Here is a 19,162-nt window from a genome sequence, read left to right on the forward strand (position 1 = left end):
ACTGTGTAAGTGTTCTGAATTTGCCCAAAGGTTTTTTTGTAACTGAAAAATTCAGCAGGCAATAAAAGAAAGAACTATTTGTGTCCAGCTGGATTTGTTTTCCTAAAAGACTTTATAAACTGAATAAAAGCCACAGAATTTTTGCCCCTTCCTCCTTATTTATGATACAAGAACAATTTCTCTCCAACGTAACACCACCCATGGAGAGAATGTGGATTCAAATAAACACAAGTCACAGAGTATGACCAGAATATGACTTAGGAAGGCAGACAGGGGGAGATAATTTATTTTTTACTCATATTCCAAATCTGTTTACATACTTAGTTTTTGAAGATCTGAAATTTAGCATTTCAATGATCTTCATTCTTCCCTGCTTTACAGTCTTGACAATAACCAATTTTTTCCCTCTCTTTTTATCTTTCTGCAATTGGCATCTTCTCAAACATGTGAGTATATAAAGTACTTGCTTTCTTCTAGAGTGGAAACACTCATTTACCCAAATGTCACAGGATTTGGAAGCAACTCTAGAACCAAATACTCCTGCGACACAGTGGGAAACAAAGAAACTATAACTTTCAGGCTCAAGAGCAACTCAAATAGATATTTATAATCAGGGTTTCAAAGTATTCTTAAGGGAGATAAGGGATTAGAAATATTCTCGTTCACATTTTTGAACACAACCATCAGTAGTCAAACCAGTTTTGCCTAGTATACAGCTATATTAAAAAAAAAGTACCTTTTTCTTTCAGTTCTTGGGGTTTTTCCCACGTTGACTCCAAAGTCCTATTGTTATAATAGTAAGTCTTTCCGTCTGCTGTTTTGTACTCTGTCCACTCAGAGACTGCTGTTGCTCCAGCCAACGAAGCAGGCGAAGCGGCAATAGCAACCTGAGGATGGATCATAGGTACAATGGGAGGGGCCATGCCCGGCAAGACACCTGCGTACAGAAGAAAAAAGGGGTGGGGGGAATAAAGAAAAGAAAAAAGGAAATAAAACAGTAAGTGACAATGAAGTACTGAAGAACCAAAACCTAGCACTTCACTGACTTAATTTACAAATAATCAACCTATATAAATAAACATATTGTTTTAAAAATTGGAAAGCAGTGCATTGTTACTAAATTTCCCTCCTGTGTTTTACAACCAGTAATGCCCGTGTTACCAGGCGAATTAGGTCGCTTTTTGTTTTAGAGTAATGTGTAATTCTGCATAGCACAAAGCTTGTTAATTTTTAGACATTTGCTTAAACACTTCAAAATTAAGTGCTCTATTTATTAAAAAAGTCTTTATTAGACCTCTACAGCAAGTAATTATTTTTAAAAAAATCTACTCCGTTGTTTAATTATGCTGCCATTTTAAGAAATATTCCTATTGCTCTTGAAAAAAGACAACAGTGGCTTGAATTTGAGCCAGACAATACCGGGCAAAACTCTGATAAATCCTAAATCCTAACTTTAAAAAAAGTTAACATTAATTCAGAGCCGTGAATAAAAACCGATGGGAATGAAATAATTTCAGATTGTGTGGCGGTTTTGTTTAGTATTGAAGACTGATTGGAAAAAACATTTTATTCACACCCTAAAGCAAAATGGCAAGTAAATATCCAAAGATATGAAAGCCAGAATGCTACATTATCCCATTATTTCTCTACTTTTCCCAACAAAATGGATATACTGAACGAATAACAAGTTCTAGAAAAACCAATTGGTAGAACTAGAACTAAAAGATCATAATTTTGAGCTTTTAATATTTATATTAATAAGGTCTATCTTTTTAAACAATGGAAAAGCACGCATTACACGTAGCCATAAAGTATTCTCAGTAAGTGACTTTGCTTAAATCCATAATTTGAAAAATGAAAATTTATACTAAGACGCACATACACGCACACACCAACATGCGAGCACAATCATGTCACTATACACGTGGAAGTAGGAGAAACAAAAATCCACACACGAGAAACTAATAACTAAGTATGGGCATGAAGAGGTTCACAATTATTACAGAACTCAATGATTACAGAAAAATGTACTGGATTGTTTGTATAAAATAAGCTAACACTAACAGTTATTTGGGAAAGTTATCTCCTGGCCAAATATGATATTTGCATTTATACTGGTTTTGAAAATAAAGGATATATATTCATTCAATTGGGGAAGCAAATAAATAAATAAAAGATAAACAACAACATTCACTACCATGCCAACTTACAGACAAAACGAACTAAGATGGTTTTGAAAATTACCGGTCTTGGTGGTAGCGACTGTCTTTACATACGGGCAGCTGACTATTTGCATCATTGCTACACCTGTAAAATGGATAAGCAAGCATGTTGGAAAGCTGCCATCGTATGTCAGCTACCACTGGGAGTCTGGATGCTACAGATTTCATGCTACAATTTGGAATGCCATTTTCAGCTGGCAATGAGAAAGCCTCCCAGCAAGAAAACGTGAATTGTTTTTGCGCCAACATTTTATGCCAGATCAAATATATAACTAATTTTAAGCTGCAGCAACAGTTTCTGCCTACATTAAACCAGCTGTTTAGCAAGTTATTGGGATGTCATTAAAAAGAAAGGTATTTCAATGAAGACTCAGGGGTTTAAGTTCATTCAAGGCGGAACTCAGATGTCCTTGCAGGGCAGTACCATGGGAAAATATTCTACTAACGGTGCCGTTTTCCACGGCCAGCCTTTGCTCAGACAGATCCATCAGGGGAGCAACAGCAAAGTGAAAGTAATGGTCTCTGCTATTTTCAGTCTGCTGCTGCCTTTAGAAAGCAGCGGTAAGAGCAGAAGGACAGATTTAAACTAGCCAGACTAGCAAGGCGTGGCAGGGCGACAGCCAAGTTCAGCCCAGAGGGAAAGCTGAGGTTATGAGGGTCATTACGGAAAGGCTGGAGGTGGAAGAAGGGGGGAAAAGAGAAAGAAACGCAACGAAGCTGCGAACAGAGGTATGCAAAGCTGCACTAGGTCAGTGGCAGCAAACTTTATTTTTCATTAGTAAGAATGTCACGACCTGAAAGATGCTCTAAAAGCAGCGTAACTAGCCCTCAAAAAGGTAGCATCATGCACAGTTCTGCTATTCAGCTCATTAGGAAATGACATAGAAAGGCCACAAAGAGGGAAGCATCTAATCCTCTTTGATTAGATGCAAAAATTCAGGAGGAAATTAGACAGGGGTAAGGGAAATGCATTTCCAAAAACCTTCATTTTAGGGTGCGGAAGGAAACAGTAAAAGTTCTCTCTACGTCAGTCCAGTCTGGACACTCAGAAACTGAAATACTTCAGAAACTTCCCCTTATGCGGTTTCAGTTCCATCATTTGAGGTTGGAAATCCTCCAGTGCAAAGTGAAATTAAACCCCTGTGTTTACAACCAAAGTAATTTCTGTTTTTCTTCATTAGAGATCTAGTATGGAAAGCATAAAGGAATATTGCCAATTTATTTTAAAAAATATTTCTGAGAAGGCAGAATTGTAATGTTCTTTAATAGTCATCTCAGTGTAAGAATCCAAAACTAGTTTTATCAAAAAAAAAAAGTATGAATTGAGACACAAAAACATTGACTCAAACAGCACTGAATGAAGTGTTTGTCTAAATTTGTGGGGTGGGGGGGAAGGTTCATGTTATGTACTTGAAAATTAATCTGAAAATTCGTTTTGTTAAGGAAGTTACAGCATGTCTTAAAACTGGGTCAGTATAAATAATGCCATCTGCGGGAGCTCTGAAATTAGAGATACTGCAGCGCAGATAAGACTCAGCAAATACCCAAGCTGTTTCCTCTACCAAGTTCATTCTCAAACATACAACTAACTTTTAATGTATGAATTAAGAGAAAGCAGACTTACTTTTTAAGATCTGAGATTACGAGATATCAACTAATCAACTCTTCCATTGTTGCATCTTACTATAGTATAATACAGAGATTAACTTTGAAGTCATGTGACAATGGTATTGTTCAGCTCTGCCTCTGTAACTTGAAAGCAAGCTGGCTGATATTATATCCAGTGCTGAAAGCCCCAAACATCTATACAGTAAAACTTCGTAAGCCTCTGACTTCACCTTATACTGCCATGAAGTCATTTTGACTTCTCTTCAGTTTCTTGTTATGGTAAAATATTTTAAAGGTTTTCTTTTCTTGTACAGTGTTTATAAACCACTACATCAACTCAAGCCAGAATTAGCTGACAGAATTAGACTGATCTTATACTGTAATCAGGCAAAATGACAAACTGGATGCGTTGGTGGAAGCATGCACTTTACGGCTGGGTATCCCTCCCATGTATTACGGCATATTTTCCACCCAAAAGGCTCATCTCACTGCGAGAACAGAAGAGGCCAGGTCTAAGACTCGCTACTGGCAAGTTCTGAAAAAAAAAAAACTTCCAAAAACAAGTTTAAGAAGATTGACGTTCTTACTCTGTCTTTCCTTCTGTATTGCACTACTCACAACACTTTTTGACTGAGAGTTTATGAAAACACCCAGCCCAAGCGCACACCCCAGTGTACTCATTTTCACTGGCACTCTTCTCTACTGCTTTGACCATCCACACTTGACCTGACAGGTCACACCTGAGTAGATGATTATATCCTTCAAAGGTGTGTAAGGACCCCCCACTCTACGCTGATCCCTTGCTGGCAATGTCAGAAATTGCCATTAAGGACATTCAGCTGACCGCCTTTAAGGCTTAACCCTTTTCATTGTTCTTCCAAACCGCACAGAGACGTCAGAATTCTCCTTCTATCCTTTATCCATATTTCGTTCAGCCTTGAGTATCCTGTTCAGAACAGTATTTTTTGCTCTCTTAAAACAATGAGTAGTGCACTGCTATTTCCTTTTCAAGCAAATTATAGATTAAAAGTAGCTTTGCCCAGTTATTTTTGAAGACTATCCTAAAAGCAGAGGCAACTAAAAGTCGGTCCTCTCTTCTAGTCAGCAGAACTAATACCCATTTTAACTACTTTGATGTTTATATTCTTTATCAAAGAAGTGTTATAAAGGATTACTTTTCATCCAACCGATTCAATGGAAGGTAAAGGCTTCCCTTGACACAGGGAAGGAATCACCTCGCTCAGCTTGTACAGAGTCAAAAACGTGAGGATGCTGCTCAGAGCTGATTCTTTGTAATTCCTAATAAGAAACTAACTTGTATCTGATACAACTGGGGTCTCAAACCTCCCTCTGCAACAGAAAATCATCAGCCCTGGAAGATATTTAGTGCTACTGCATGCTGAAAAAATCCATTAATTACTTTTGTACTAGAACAGGAACTCAACTGCATCCATGCAAACTGAAACGTGGTCTTTAAGAGGCCACTAAAGCCACTCATTGCTTAGGAGGACCGCCGCAGCAGTCGGGTCCAAAATTTTGCCAGCCTAAAATTAGTTCCTTAAATATCTAAATATTTCATAAAAACTTAAGAAAATATGATTTACCCAGGAACCAGTGGGCTGCCATCTAAGATTCTTCTCAGTGGTTTTCACATCTAAAGCCTATGCATAATACCCTAGCATCTTCAATGCCTTCGTTATGGTCCTCAGCTTAAACCTCCACATTCTGCGTAAGCATTCAGCGTCACACTTGATAGCTGCGAACACCTAACATCATTCTGGGGTAATGCATTTGAATGGTCATTTTTCCTGCTCATAAACATATTTTCTTCTTTTAATTTCTTTCAGCCATAATCCATGTCCTCAAATATTTATGCACAAGACTTAAGGTCCAAATCAAGCAAGCAGAAAAAAATTATAGCGATATTGCAATTAGTAAAATATAGTGCTACAATATTCTCAGTCACACATGGATTCTGTCCAGAAGCTCACTTTTTTTAAAATAGGATGACAAGATAGACATGTGCCATGATACTAAAAGTGTTTAGTGCAGTTCTTATACTGCCCTATCATCTAGAAGAAAAAGGTTTACATGTTTTCTGACATGTATATCAGAATGTGTATCAAAGAACTAGCAGTCAAAAAAAATTCAAGTTCTCCGTTAATTAAAAAGTCTGTCTGCTAACCCTGAATTCTTTCAAAAATACTCTGAGTGGAGAGGATTCAGGCAAGTTCCGTACACAGTGGACACATGAGTGCAAACAAATTGACAACATGGACATGTAGCGGACAAGACAATTACAGTTCGCCAATTTACCTGGAAGTGGAATAGGCATGCCAGGAAGGGGGACACGAAATGGAGGTACCATTACTGGTGGAAAAGCAGGAATTGCTGCAGTTGGTTGAGGTACTGCATGAGGAACTGCAGGAGGCAATGTCTGTGGGACTGGCTGGGGTACAGTCTGCACAGGTGTAGCAGAAGGAGCAGAGGTTGAAACACTGACTGATGGTGTGGCAACTGAAACACCCGAACTCGGGGTCTGGTCTTGTGTGGTAGGTGCTGATAAAAAAAAACAAAGAACACCTTGTATCTCAGACACTACAATATATTTGCCGCAAACATACTGGCTCTCTGTTTCCCAACAGATATTAGGTAAGCAGATATGCTTAGATATAGTCAGCAGGAAGACACTCTTGGACCAGAACACCTTTGCCTTCTCTGACAACATTAAATATCCACAAAGAAAGTAACTTTCAGATTTTACTTGGCCCCATTGTTTACACCTAACAAGTCTCTATATCAGTAGCAAGGGTGTACCAAAGGACAAGTAGAGCCTCTGTATCCCTGTTCAGAAACATAGGAAGGGAATGTTACAGAGAGTTTCAAGTGGAAAAAGACTGTTCTTACGTTAAATGAACACAGGTTCTGCCTTTCACAATAATTGCAGCAGCATGTGCACAACAACAGTCTGTCTAAAACTATGCTTATTGAGCTGTGATCCAAGAACGGAAAAATGTCAATAAAAATATGTGTAAAAAAACAAGGAAAAGGAAAGTACTTTTGTTCAGAAGCTGCAAGAACTTTCTTGGTCTTCAGTGCCTCCCAGTGGGAAAATACACCACTAGCATTCAATTCCATAATCCTTGCAGCATGACTGAAATCAGCACTTAACTGAGACTAGAGTGCTGCGTATCAAAGCACTGGCAAACAGGAACTAGAGGCGTGACTGATTAAACTTGCTGACCAGCCTTGCAAATCTACACTGTGGATTTGGTGGAGGGGAGGAGGAACTTCTAAAAATGAGCTAATTATATCAAAAATAAAAGAAACCACACCAGCTTATGACCATACTATATATGGCATATTGTGCATTTTCTTCAGTATTTAACGCCTACCAGAAGCATTCCCAATAACACACCAGTATTAACATATTTAAATCAAGATTTTTGATCTGTTAAGTGTTTCAGAAAGGGTGAAAGTTCTTAGCACTGCCTAAAATTTAGGGAAACAGAGCAGACAGTCAGTATGTGATTTGTTTTAAGGCCTAAGTCAAATCAGTACCAGACAAGAATGAAGCTCAGCCAGAAGTCCCAGGTTTTTTCCTCTCACAGGCCAAGTCTGAGAGTTATAAAATTATTTTAAATGACAAAAATTTTATCACCTAGGCACAGACACCAACAGTAACAGTTCTTGAAAGCAGGGACAAAGTTTAGCAGGTAGAACAGGCAGAAGTGGAACAGACTCTCAGCGTTCGATATTAGGAAATTTTGCTTCAGAGAAGGTGCAGAAAGTGCTATTCCAAAAGTAGGATCAGTTCCCAAAAGCCTGGCATTAGGCCAGAAGCTAACATTCACCTCCCACCCGATTCTTGTTACTCAGCAAAATGGTTAGAGTAGATCAGCAAAATGGTTAGAGTAGATCACATTTCAATAAAGCAGCTGAATGCAGTAGTAAGTTACCTTTTGAATTAAATAAAAGCCCTAAAATGCCTTGAGCGATACAAATTACTTGTTACTCTAATGATCTGTCCTCCCTCCAGTGTTAACTGAAAGCATAATTTGAGGGTTACCTAAATTTTATTCGCTTTCATACACAGATCTCTAAAGTTTGGGTTAAAGGGTGAGTTAAGCTTGACTCGTCTCACCTGTTACAGGAAAAGGATGAAATAATTTCAGGGGATGCAACTATACACTACAGCTGGAGCTGGAACAGTTCAGCAATTGCTCATCTTCTGCATACTCTTTGGCCTGACTCAGCGCACACGTTTTTGCCAGCGCAGCTACAATGGTCAAGACTGTTAAACAACGGGATTCCTGAGTGGCATAAACGTCATGCTTTCGGTCGCCCTGCTTGCAGACGGCAACGCTGACCAAACTGTCCCTTAACAAGCGTACCTCGCTGTGGTCATGCTAGGTGATCTTACTCATTGTTTGCTGGTGACCCGCTCATGTGTGCAAACAGTACGTAAGACATGCCTCTACGTAGATGCTCTGCACTAGAGGCACTGTGTTAGCATATATATGCAAAGCATAGTATAATCACACTATATATTATATGCAGATACAATGGATAAACAAGCATTATGTGCATGCTGCATAAATTCAGTCCCCTTTCCTCTTGAGTTCCCTCAGTTGGCAAACCCTTAAAAACAAAGGCTCAGCCCATGTAAACAGCAGCTACCTCGAGACTATTATTCCAAGGTCAGGAGTGAACAACAATGGCTCTAAGGACTTTTTCCTCTTTTGTGCAACTCTCGCACATGGGAACTTAGGAGGCTCAGTCAGAAGCTAAGAGAAGTAAAACAGCAGAAGCAGCCCTATTCTGCAGTGAACCCCCTCTCCCCAGCTGGGAAGCAGCACTCGGAGCCAGCCTCTTATAGCAACAGAGGCCATCTTGGAAACAAAGAGGAAATTACTACAACTAGAACTCCTACCTTGGATTAACTTTTCTTGTGAGATGCTTTTAAAAGCCATTTAGCTTTATCCATAGTCAAAAGGAAATGGATGCATAGTAACTTTGAGATGATGGGATAACAGCAGAAGAAAAATGTACAAAGGCCTAAAGAGAAAGGGTTGCGTACTGATCTAGTATTACTCTTCTGAAGTGACTCTTGCAGACTGGGAAGGGGGGAATAAGAGGTTCGTATGCAAGGTTCTTCTGGATTAAATACTGTACTTTAAACTCATGCTCCACTCTCTGTTGAAACAACTTCCTCCTGGATACCAAGCTTTTGCTGCAGTAATTCCCCCCAAGCAGCATCCCCACCATCGCAAGGCTCGAGAAACCCTCAGTTACTCACTGGAAATCGTCTGTGAAACCGAAGTGGCTGTGGTTGTGGTAGAGGTTGTGGAGGACTGCGTACTCGAGGACGTGGATGGAGACGCTGCGGATGCAGGACTACTGGTGGTTGGCGTGGAGGCACCTACTGCTTGTGCTTGGGCTTGCGCCTGGGCCTGGGCTTGCGCAGCCAGCATCGGCGTCAACTCTGACTGCTGAATGACTTTGACCCCATCTGGCTTGGTCCACGCTGACTCACGTGTACGCGCGTTATAGAAATAGACCTACGATTTAAGAATGTTACCATCAAACAACTGCTTATCTGGAGGAGGAGCATTTATAAATGATCCGGTTCCTCCTGTTTTGAAAAGAATTAAAGATGCTAGACAAGAGCATAGAGTTTTACCACAGTGCAAGACTGTGTGTGACAGCGTGCTCACAAGAGCAATAAACACCCATTACTTCCTTGTTTCTGGTAACCATCTTACCTTGCCATCTGGAGTTTTGTTTTCTACCCATATCTCTTCAGCTGGGGGCATTGCTGGTGTTCCAGGGGCAGTGACAGGCGGCATTCCTGGAGGGAACATCATACCAGGAGGTGGTGGCATGCTACCCATGGGAGGAGGCATAAATGGTGGTCTCTAAAGGCATATAACAACAATAATAGCGATCATGATGATGACTATAATAATAATACAATTTTCAAGCAGAGTCTTCCTTTATTAGAGCAGCAGATGACAGTACAACTATAGTAAGGTTAACTCTATCAGTCTTGAGACCTTCTTTAACAACCTAATGCTACCAGCTCAGAGAACATGCTCCCTGACAAGCCGCCACCTACGGCAGAACAGCTACAACAGGCATTTCACTTCTGAGATGCCAACACAAATGCAGTGCGTGAGAAAAAAAGTGGCATGAAAAGAAGTGGGGTGAGAGAAAACTCCTCTCCTGAAAAGGTGAAAATATGCAATGTGAGAAAGAGAATGAAAGAGCTTTTCCTGAGTAACTGCCGCTCAGACACCCCCAGCTGTGAATCAAATATACCACTGAACAGTTACACAATTACCCTCTTAGTGAAGAAATATATATATTTTAAAAAATTATAAGCAAGCATCCATTCATTAGCATAGCAGAGCAGTGGCTTTCACTACAACCCATTACACTTCTCAATTTCCCATTAACTAAAACTCCAGCAAGTGCTAGTTTAAAAAAAAAAAAAACATTTTCATTATTGCATTATCATAAGAAAACCAGAACTGCCCTGCACACCACTGTTACCTGAAGGCCTGCTTTCAAATTCAAGGTACCTCAAGTTCTTTTATTCCACTTGTTTATTTGTACTGTTCTGAAATTTCCTGTGCATAACAAGTATAGTGAACACTTCCCTATTAGAGACAGTTGACAAAATCCACCAAGTTCTTTAACTTATTCTGCATACGCCTACAACTGACCTAATTATCTCCATCATTCCAATTCTAATTGAACTTGTGATGCAAAAGATTTCCTCTTCACAAAGGCAATACCAAGACAGCTTGCTGGTAAAAGCCTTGTAGCTCTGCACTCAACGGCCAGGCCCAAGAGCGAAACGCACACATGCGCCAAAACCAGGGCTTTGCTGAAGCTGGGACGCGTGCAGGAAATCCAGTGTCACAAAAAAAGCCATTAAGGTAACTACAGCCTTTCTTTCCTTCTTTATTTATTCTCCACAGCTCCTCCATCTGGCCACGAGATGATCTTTCCTTTACTGCGCTACAATCTGTAAAAAGAATGTAGCAGAGCTCACTTTTTGCCTGCTATTGCTGCTTTTGGGTGGGAGGAAGGGAGGGGGGGTTAGGCTGTTCCAGGGCAGCGAGGAGGGGACAGCAGGTATACAGCCAGGGGATCCAGAATGCCCTTCAGCCTCGCTCTAAGCACACTCTCTCCTTTGTTCCTACTACAGGACCTTTTTAACATCGTGTCTCCCCTTGCACCAGACACAGGATGAGAAGCTAAAAACCAAACATTTGGTGCAAAGCAGAGCACAGTGCTGACACGGCACGAAAAACGTAGACATGCCTGGCGCATGGATTCCATGTATGGCAATGAGCTGTAGAAGACACGCTTGCTGCATGGCACGATAAAACAGCTATGATGTAACAGCTGAGAGCTGAAGCACATTCAGAATACAAATCAAACACATAAATCAAGGAGACGACAGTAGCTACGCTTGGGGCTTCAAATTAACTCCGGCTGATTCTTGCAACTGCGAGAAGGAAGCAAGGTCCTGTTCTCCCCTCTCAGCCTGAGTTCCACGGCACAGTCCGACACTCTTCGTTGCTTCAGCGCTTTCAAGGTAGCGCATGGACACGAGTATTAACACCAAGAGGGAGAATGGGATCATAAAGCACCAGAACAAAGACGCAGGAGGTGGAAACACTTAAACTTAAGCTGAGCATGAAAACATACCATAGAACAAGGTCCCTAGTACTGAATGAAAGGAAGAGAAAAGATGGCATTCAACGAGGTGAGTGGGACTGTTTACATCCCTCAGACTGTACTGTTTCAATCTTCAGTTCCACAGGACTTCTGTTCAGCTGAGACTGTTTCAATAAAATGAACAGCTACTTCACACCTCCCTGAGCACTCCCAAGTTCCAACAACATGCTTTATGGTCGAGTAAAAAGCTACGGAAAACATGCACTGGTTTCTTCTTTAAATCTTGTGCTCGGGATGATGATAGCCCATAAAATTAAACTACAATTTGATGTTAGTTTATTTCAGATGAAGTCCAGCTTAAATCCTTGCTCCTGCTCTGGCTGCTTCTTTGCTTCCTCTCGTACCGCTCCCTCCATTCCACACAAAGCTGCCTGCAGAGCTACACAGTGAACCAATCTGCGTTGGGAGTAATGTGGAAAAAAGCTCCCTTAGCCCCACGGCCAAAAAACATATGCAAAGCAGGGCCTAAAATACCATGAAATAACCCATACCAGCATGTTCTTTTTGCATCTTGCCCACACCCCTACACTTTAAAATAAATTTCACAGCACTAAAGTTTTCACTATTCTATTGCAAATAGTGGATTTAAACCATTATTTAAAAACCACGCAGTACTATTCACCTCCTTCTCGGCCCCCTGCATCCTCACACAGTAATTGCACTGCTCTAATAGCACCGTACTCCTACAACGTGAAAAAAACAATACATTTCTCATTCACAAACATACTGTACCTTTCAAACTGTCAGAGTCTCTGAAACGTAGGCAAAAGAACTTAAACACACATCACCATAAAATGCAGACAAATCTACCTCACTCGAGCCCAACGGGCTCATACTACCCCTGTAGCTGCTAGGAATGGTCTAAGTTTTAAACAAACAAACAGAACAACAAACATAAGCTAAAGAGCATTCTCCATCTGCCAAAAGTAAACTTATGTGAGCACAAGGAGCGCCTGCAGCTGCTCCAGTCAAACACTGTGCGTGCTCTTAGGTTTCTTTTTTTTTTCCCAAACATTACATTTTTCTTTGTCAGCGTGTTGACAATTTGTGGTGCATTACTAACAATGCACCCTCCTGAACACAGCGCTGAAGCAAAACATACCTGGTTCCTGATTACATACCTCCTTCTCAGAATTGCTGCCTGCCCACCTCACCAATCACTTGGTGATCAGTAATAATAAGCTACTGCAGCGATGGCAGGTGTGGCTGGTGCAGGAACCCACACGAAATTCAGCTGCACCGTCTGTGTCGGTCTTCATGCACGTCCATCGTTACCTCGCTAAGCAAACACAGGCAGAACAACCAAGACAACCCTACGAGGCCGATGCGTACTTCACGTGCCTGCCCTGAGGCAGTCAGAAGCCTGAGCACAGCCAAATCCTGCATTCGACACAGCCACAGGGCACCAACACGAAGTCAGGTTTTAGTAAAGACTCTGTTGGTTTGTGTACCTTAACTGTGTAATTGATTAATTTAGAATTGCCTCAAGGGGATAAACAATTTGTGTTTATATTCCACAGGTATGCATGAGTTTATAATACCATGCCCTGCTGTTTATTTCATCCATTTTAATGTGTCTCCTCTTATTATTTCCACACATGAAAACAAACAAGAAAAATCCTTAAATCCCAACTCAACAAACCAAGACAATCTCCCATTCTTTACCTGTAAATGTGGAGGTCCCATCGGTGGAGGAATCCCTCCTGGAGGTGGCATTGGAGGCATGTTTGGATCAAACGGAGGACGTCCGAAAGGGGGGCGAGGTGGTGGAGGAGGACCTCGCATCATACCAAAAGGCGGAGGCGGTCGCATGAGAGGTGGCGGGCCTCTCATTACCGCATTTGGTGGGGGAGCTGGGCCACGAAACCTCAGTGCTTGCTGCTGTGCCATTCTGTGGATAAGGCCAAAGGGAAACAAAGTTTATTGCTTTTTGCCGCTTAGCTGTGGGAAAATTGACTCTTACAATAAACAGGGAAAAACCCTAATAAAGATCAAAAGGGTGTGGAAGAAATGCCACACTTGAATAAAGAAAGTTAAGTGTGCAACTACTTCAACAGTTTCTTCCCCTTTGCAAGTCAAGTTTGCGAGTCCTCAACTGTTAGTTTTCACTCATGGAAAGGAATAACCTACAGCTGGGCTCAGGGTAGGCAGGCACTGTGGAAGCACACCCAGACCTGCCAGAGCTCCTTCAACACGACCTGCAACTCGGACTCCCGTCTGCACCTACGTCCTAAGCCTCTCCAGCAACGGCTGTTGATCGCGCCAAGGGTTTTCACTATTCTCTAGCACGAGTGTCTGTCAGAGCCCTCTACGCCCTTCATATCCATGACCTACGGTGGGGTCTGAACTCCAACCATCGCGCTAAACCCACTGCACCCCCCAACCCTCTACACGAGGGGCTTCGCAAACGTACATATAGAAGAAAACGTTCACCTTTGGAACCAACAAACACTCTCCAGCCGCTCTCAGGAAAACGGTTTTGCCCACTATTTGGTACCACTGCAACACCAATGTTGGCATGAGGACTCAAAATTTAAAAAGCAAAGGTTATGAGAGGGCGAAAGGCCACGCGCCGGCAGCTCGGCACCGGGCCGCAGGGGGAACCCCGCTCCTGCGGGCCCGGGCGGCGCGGGGGCCGCGCCGGCAGCCGGCAACGAGGCCCGCCCGGCGCCCCGACCCACCGCCCGCCGCTCCCCGGCGACCCGGCCCCACGCCCGGGAGCTGGAGCGGGACCAGGGCAGAGAGCGGCCGCTCCCTCGGGCCCGTCCCGGCACCGGCCGCACGCGGGGACAGAAAATGGAGGCGGCCCGGCCCCGCCCCGCCGGCCGCGCCCAGGCCCGCTGCCCCCCCCCCGCCGCCCGCCCGGGGCAGCGCGGCGCAGGCCGGGCCCACGGGGGCGCTGCGGGAAGAGCCGCGCGCGGGCCGGGCCGGGCCGGGCCGGGCCGGGCCTGGCCGCGGGGCCCCGCGAGAGAGAGCCCTTCGCCGCCGCGCGGTACCTGAGCTCGCCGCCGAACCGCTCCGCCGCCGCCTCCCCCTCGGCGCCGCCCGCCCCCGCGCCGCCGCCGCCGCCGCCCCGCTCCGCCATCGCCGACTCGCAGCGCCGCCGAGCCCAGCCGCTGCCGCTGCCGCCCCGGCCAGGCCCCGCCGCGCCCCATTGGCCACCCCGCACGCCCGTCAGCGCGCGCGGGGGCGGGAGCGCCCCGCGATTGGCCGCCGCGCCCGCCGACTTTGAATGAGGGAAGCCAGGCGCGCTGGGATTGGCTGCGCGCGGGCGTCCCGCGCCGCTTGCGGCGCTGGTCACGTGAGTCATGACCCGGGGAGAGGACCGGAACTGACCTCACGTCAGGCGGAACAGGCCGTTGGGGGGGGGGGGAAGGGATGGGAGCTACAGCCAATCAGCGGCCGGAACCCCGTGCACCAATCACGTCCCGCAGATGGCTGCGCGCTCCCAACCAGAACAACCAAATCAGAGGCGTCCCTCCCCGTGACGTCACCGGGGGCGGGATTCGAGCAGCAGCCAATGGCGGGGCACAAGGGTGGGGCAACCGCCCGGGAAACAAAGTCACCGGGCAGCAGCCAATGAGCGGGCACGGAGGGGAGCGGGGGAGTCGCCGGCCAATGGGGAGCTGCGCGGGGCCTGCCCCTGCGCCCCGCGGCCGCTGGGGGGCGCTGTCTGCCGGGCGGGCCAGCCGCCCCGCCCCCGGCCATGGCCCCGCCCGCCGCCGCCCCGCGGCGCGCCCCTGGCGCCGCCGTCCCCCCGTTAGCCCCCGCGCGGTGCCCGGTCGCTGGAGCTGCCCCGCGGTCCCCGGCTCTTAGGGACGGGACTGCTGGCGAAAGTCCCAGCGTTGGCGCGGCCGACGGCGCTCGCAGTAAAAAGCCCCGCGGCGCGCCCGGCGTGCCGGCGGTCCCTGCCGGGGCAGGCGCCGGGGGCTGCGGGGGCCGCTAGACCGTGCCCCGGCCCCAGAGCCCACTGCGGGGCCCCGGCGCAGGGGTGCTGGCCTGGGGGAAGCGCAGGCTTGGCCCGGCTGCCGCACCGCGGCAGAGCCACCCGGGGCCCCCCGAGGTCCCCCGTGGTCCTACGAGGTGCCCCGTGCTGCCATGGGGTACCCCAGGGTCCTCTGGGGTGTTTCGTTGTCCCCGGTGGTCCCCCGAGGTGCCCCGGCGTGCCCCATAGTCCCCCGAGGTGCCCCATCGTCCCCTGAGGTGTTCTGGGGTGCCCCGAGTTGTCCTGTGCTGCCCCAGGGTGCCCCGTGGTCCCCCGAGGTGCCCTGGGGTCCGCCGAGGTGCCCGTGCACTTGGACAGGAGGGAGTCCATGGCACACTGTTACTGCAGGGCTGGGGAGATGCAAGTGGGGTCCCGGGGAGCCCCACTGCGGTGGCGGAGCACGGCGGGAGGCAGCCGCGGTGGGGCCAGGCCCGCAGCCCTGGCTGGGAGGCAGCACCAGCCTGTGCCCCTGCGCCGGTGCCCTCGGACGGCCCCGGGAGCCCAGGCAGGTACCGAGCTGGGGACTCGTTACGGCCGACGAACGTGCACGAGGCATCGTGCAGCCAGCAAAGGAGACACGCTTTGCGTTCAGACGCCCAGTCCCGTTTACTTCACGGCCCATGCAACTGAAACACTCGGCACATGGGAGAACAGTTACGCCTTTGAAGCACTTGCTGGCCCTGACTCACCAGGTGAGGGCTGAGAAAACTCTAAATTTAGGTGTAAAGCCTGCAATAACTGTCTGCAGAAACTGGGAGCTCAGCTGCGGCGCCGACGTTACATCTGAGACATAATGAGATATAAAATATTCTGTCGAAAAGCCTCCTCCAGCTGAACTACACGTTTCAAAAGAAAAACACCCAGAACAACAGGGAAGCAGATCTTCCCGCTGTGCAAGGCTGCGTTTGGTGTGCTGGGGGACACCACCACCCCTCCCGCTGTGGGGAGGGCGCCGGGAGCCTCGCTAAGCCATCGGATCTTTCTATCTCAAACTGCTTTGATTTTATGATCCCACCTTTCCCATTCCTCTCTTTCTGTCAAAAAAAGACCTGTCTTTTCTTAAATAATAAAAATAATTGGAGTTACTAAGGGACCTCTTGATGGTGCTGTGCTAAAGAGATCCTTACATACTTTGATTTTGCTGCTCGGTTTCTTTATTCATGTGTTTTGCTTGAAGTCGCTGCTGCTGCGAGGACTTTTGACAGCTCGGCGGGTGGCTGGGGCTCCCCGAGGTGTGTGTGTGCCCTGCTCCGTCCCAGTGTGTCCCCAGCCTGTCCTGGCCCCAAGCCCGGGTGGCGGCAGCTCGGGGGGCTGGGGGTCCTCCCTGGTGCCTTGGCCCCTCCGAGGAGCCGCAGGAGGGAGCTGGGGATAACTGCTGCTGGCTCTGCCCGGACGGCGAGATGCGAAGTGCCTCTCTCCGCTCTGCGAGGGGAGAGGAGAGGGGGCCGGGTGCCCCCACCCCGCATCCCCCCTCGCCAGCGCCGCGAGTGATCGCTGCTTTCTGACAGCAGATTAAAACGGTTTATGGGCGTGATAGCTCAGATCCTCCCCAAACAGTGGGGCTGTCTGTCTTCCACTAGCATCTTTCATCCCCCCTTTTCATCTGCTTGTTTCAGCATTGTCTCAATAATTTATTAATTACAGGCTGGCAGATAGGAGCATCTGCAAGGCCTTTTCCCGTGTTCGGGGAGAGCTGGCCCCGTTCCACCCAGAGCCCCATGCTGCTGTGCCACAGCCCCCCCTTTCTGCTCAGATTTATTTTCTCAAAACATTTCAGCCAGTAATTCTCGGACTGCAGCTTTCAAAAGCAATTAATTGTGAGCTGCAAAATGCAAGTCATTTTGATGGATTTGGTGGCAGCTACCAGCAGGACGTGGCTTTTGGAAATAGTACGATTTATTGCGCTTAATATGTACTTTCCCTTGATTTCATTCAAAATCTGAATTCTGATAACGCAATTCAGTGTTTGCAGGGACACCTTCGCTAATTAACCAGCAGTGTAGGCTCTAGGAGCGCAGATACGAGAGGGGGCTGATGAGCTGCAGCCCCTGGGCATGCTGAGGTCGACACCAAGGCTGCTGCAGAGCAGGACCTTGCCAGGGCTGGCTCATTCCTCTCCTCGGAAAGCCTCGGCGCTGCTCTCCGCGCTGGGAAGGCACTGCTGGCTGTGGTCACTGGGGAACAGGGCCGTGGCAGGTGCTGGGGCTGGGGATAGGTCCCTCCAGGGGAAACCCAAACCTGAACCGACAGCAGTGGTCCCGGATCTGCTGATGTGGTAGTGCAAAAGCAACGTCTTTTAGGCTGGCTAGGTATTGAGACAGTTTCTCAGAACAGTCTGCGGTGCTCGCAGGAGCCTGGTTTCCCCTCTCCCTCTCACTGACCTGTCCCCAGGCTCGTTGCTCCGGGGTGGCTCAGAAGCTGCTGGCTCTGCTCTGCTGCGTAACGGGGCAGAGCTGCTGCCGCTGCTCGAGAAAGAGCCTTCTCCATGGAGATTTTAAAACTAAACCTTTCCAAATGTTTAGATCTCTGTAATTTTTAAAGGGCTATTTCTGTCTCTATTATGGCAGAGAAGTGGTCTGACTTCTCTGCCAGGTGTACAGGAAAGATGCCTGAGATCTCACCTTCTGGATGCTCCCTCTCCAAACTGCCCACGTTCCCTTGGTCCAAAACGAGTGGCCTTTTTCTTCTTTGCAGCTGTGTGACATGAGCTGATTTCCATCACCTTCCTTTGGTTTCCTCTGGCAGGGAGTGTCGCAGCCCTCGAGCTGCGGTGGGGTCCTGTGAGGGCGGGTGCCCCACACCGCCGCCGAGCGCTGCCCCCACTCCGTGATGAGCCGTTCAGTTGTGCAGAGGCGCCGACATCTTGTCATTCTTTTCCAATTTTTTTCAGATTTCAGGTTGAAGTGTGATGCTGAATTAAAAATTTTGCCCTGGGCTGTCTGCAGGGCCTCTTGGCTGCTGCAGTGCCAGCATCTGCTGGGGACACCCCCAGGTCCCGAGTCGGAGGGCAGCAGCCCCGAGCTGGCACCGGGTGGCAGAGCCGGGGAGGGTCCCGCCAGCGTGGATGAAGGCGACCTTCACTCTCCCAGCTCCCCACTCGACCTCACAATTCACCACCGCCACAGAGGTGCGAGGGGCCAGGGCAGGTCCCCGGGGAGGGGACGTCCCTACAGGGACCTGGCCCAGGGATCAGCCTGACTCCAGCCCGACCCGACTCCAGCTGTCCGTTACCAAAATCACAGCACGGCCTTGGCAAAGGGGAACGCTGCGTGCTGGGTCTGGGCATCCCTTGAAGATGCTTCTCCCCAAAAAGAGCATCTCTTGCAAAGCCACGGGCGAGGCAGCCGCAGCGCAGCCCTTGGCCAGCACCGTCGGCAAACACGACACTGCTTGTATGTTGAGCACCAGCTGGAGTAGCGGGGCTGGGAGGTGTGCACGCTTGCGGGGAGGGAGAAGGGAGCAGCCATCAGCACCCTGCCTCCGTCTGAGCCGTCCCTGGGGGCCTGTCCTGCAGCCCTGCGGGAGTTAACGGGGGCTCCTGGGGGTGCTCGGCCACGGGCGCAGCAAACGTTTGCTGCAGAGGGTGAGATAAAGA

The 19,162-nt window shown here is 47.6% G+C and overlaps 1 protein-coding gene and 1 long non-coding RNA gene across 7 annotated transcripts in view; one reads left to right on the plus strand and one right to left on the minus strand.

Annotated features, from left to right (window-relative positions):
• Positions 1-14,734, minus strand: part of TCERG1 (transcription elongation regulator 1) — a 35,387-nt gene extending 20,653 nt beyond the window's left edge. For 2 of the 6 annotated variants that reach the window (XM_064458209.1, XM_064458207.1), the window contains exons 1-7: positions 14,579-14,734; positions 13,248-13,473; positions 9,596-9,748; positions 9,130-9,391; positions 6,147-6,389; positions 2,245-2,307; positions 737-937 (exon numbers count right to left, since the gene is read on the minus strand). In XM_064458209.1, coding sequence (XP_064314279.1) covers positions 737-937; positions 2,245-2,307; positions 6,147-6,389; positions 9,130-9,391; positions 9,596-9,748; positions 13,248-13,473; positions 14,579-14,667 — 1,237 coding nt within the window. In that variant the 5' untranslated portion in view covers positions 14,668-14,734. Of the gene's footprint in view, positions 1-736; positions 938-2,244; positions 2,308-6,146; positions 6,390-9,129; positions 9,392-9,595; positions 9,749-13,247; positions 13,474-14,015; positions 14,082-14,578 lie in introns of all 6 variants that reach the window. The other 4 variants (XM_064458211.1, XM_064458212.1, XM_064458210.1 and 1 more) reach the window with 4 other exon arrangements.
• Positions 14,619-16,660, plus strand: LOC135314626 (uncharacterized). Its single transcript, XR_010374120.1, has 2 exons — positions 14,619-15,735; positions 15,766-16,660. It is a non-coding gene; the product is annotated as an uncharacterized LOC135314626 (long non-coding RNA).
• The last annotated feature ends 2,502 nt before the right edge of the window (positions 16,661-19,162 follow it).

The sequence above is a fragment of the Phalacrocorax carbo genome, chromosome 8 (assembly GCF_963921805.1).
Source record: "Phalacrocorax carbo chromosome 8, bPhaCar2.1, whole genome shotgun sequence".
NCBI classification, from domain to species: domain Eukaryota; kingdom Metazoa; phylum Chordata; class Aves; order Suliformes; family Phalacrocoracidae; genus Phalacrocorax; species Phalacrocorax carbo.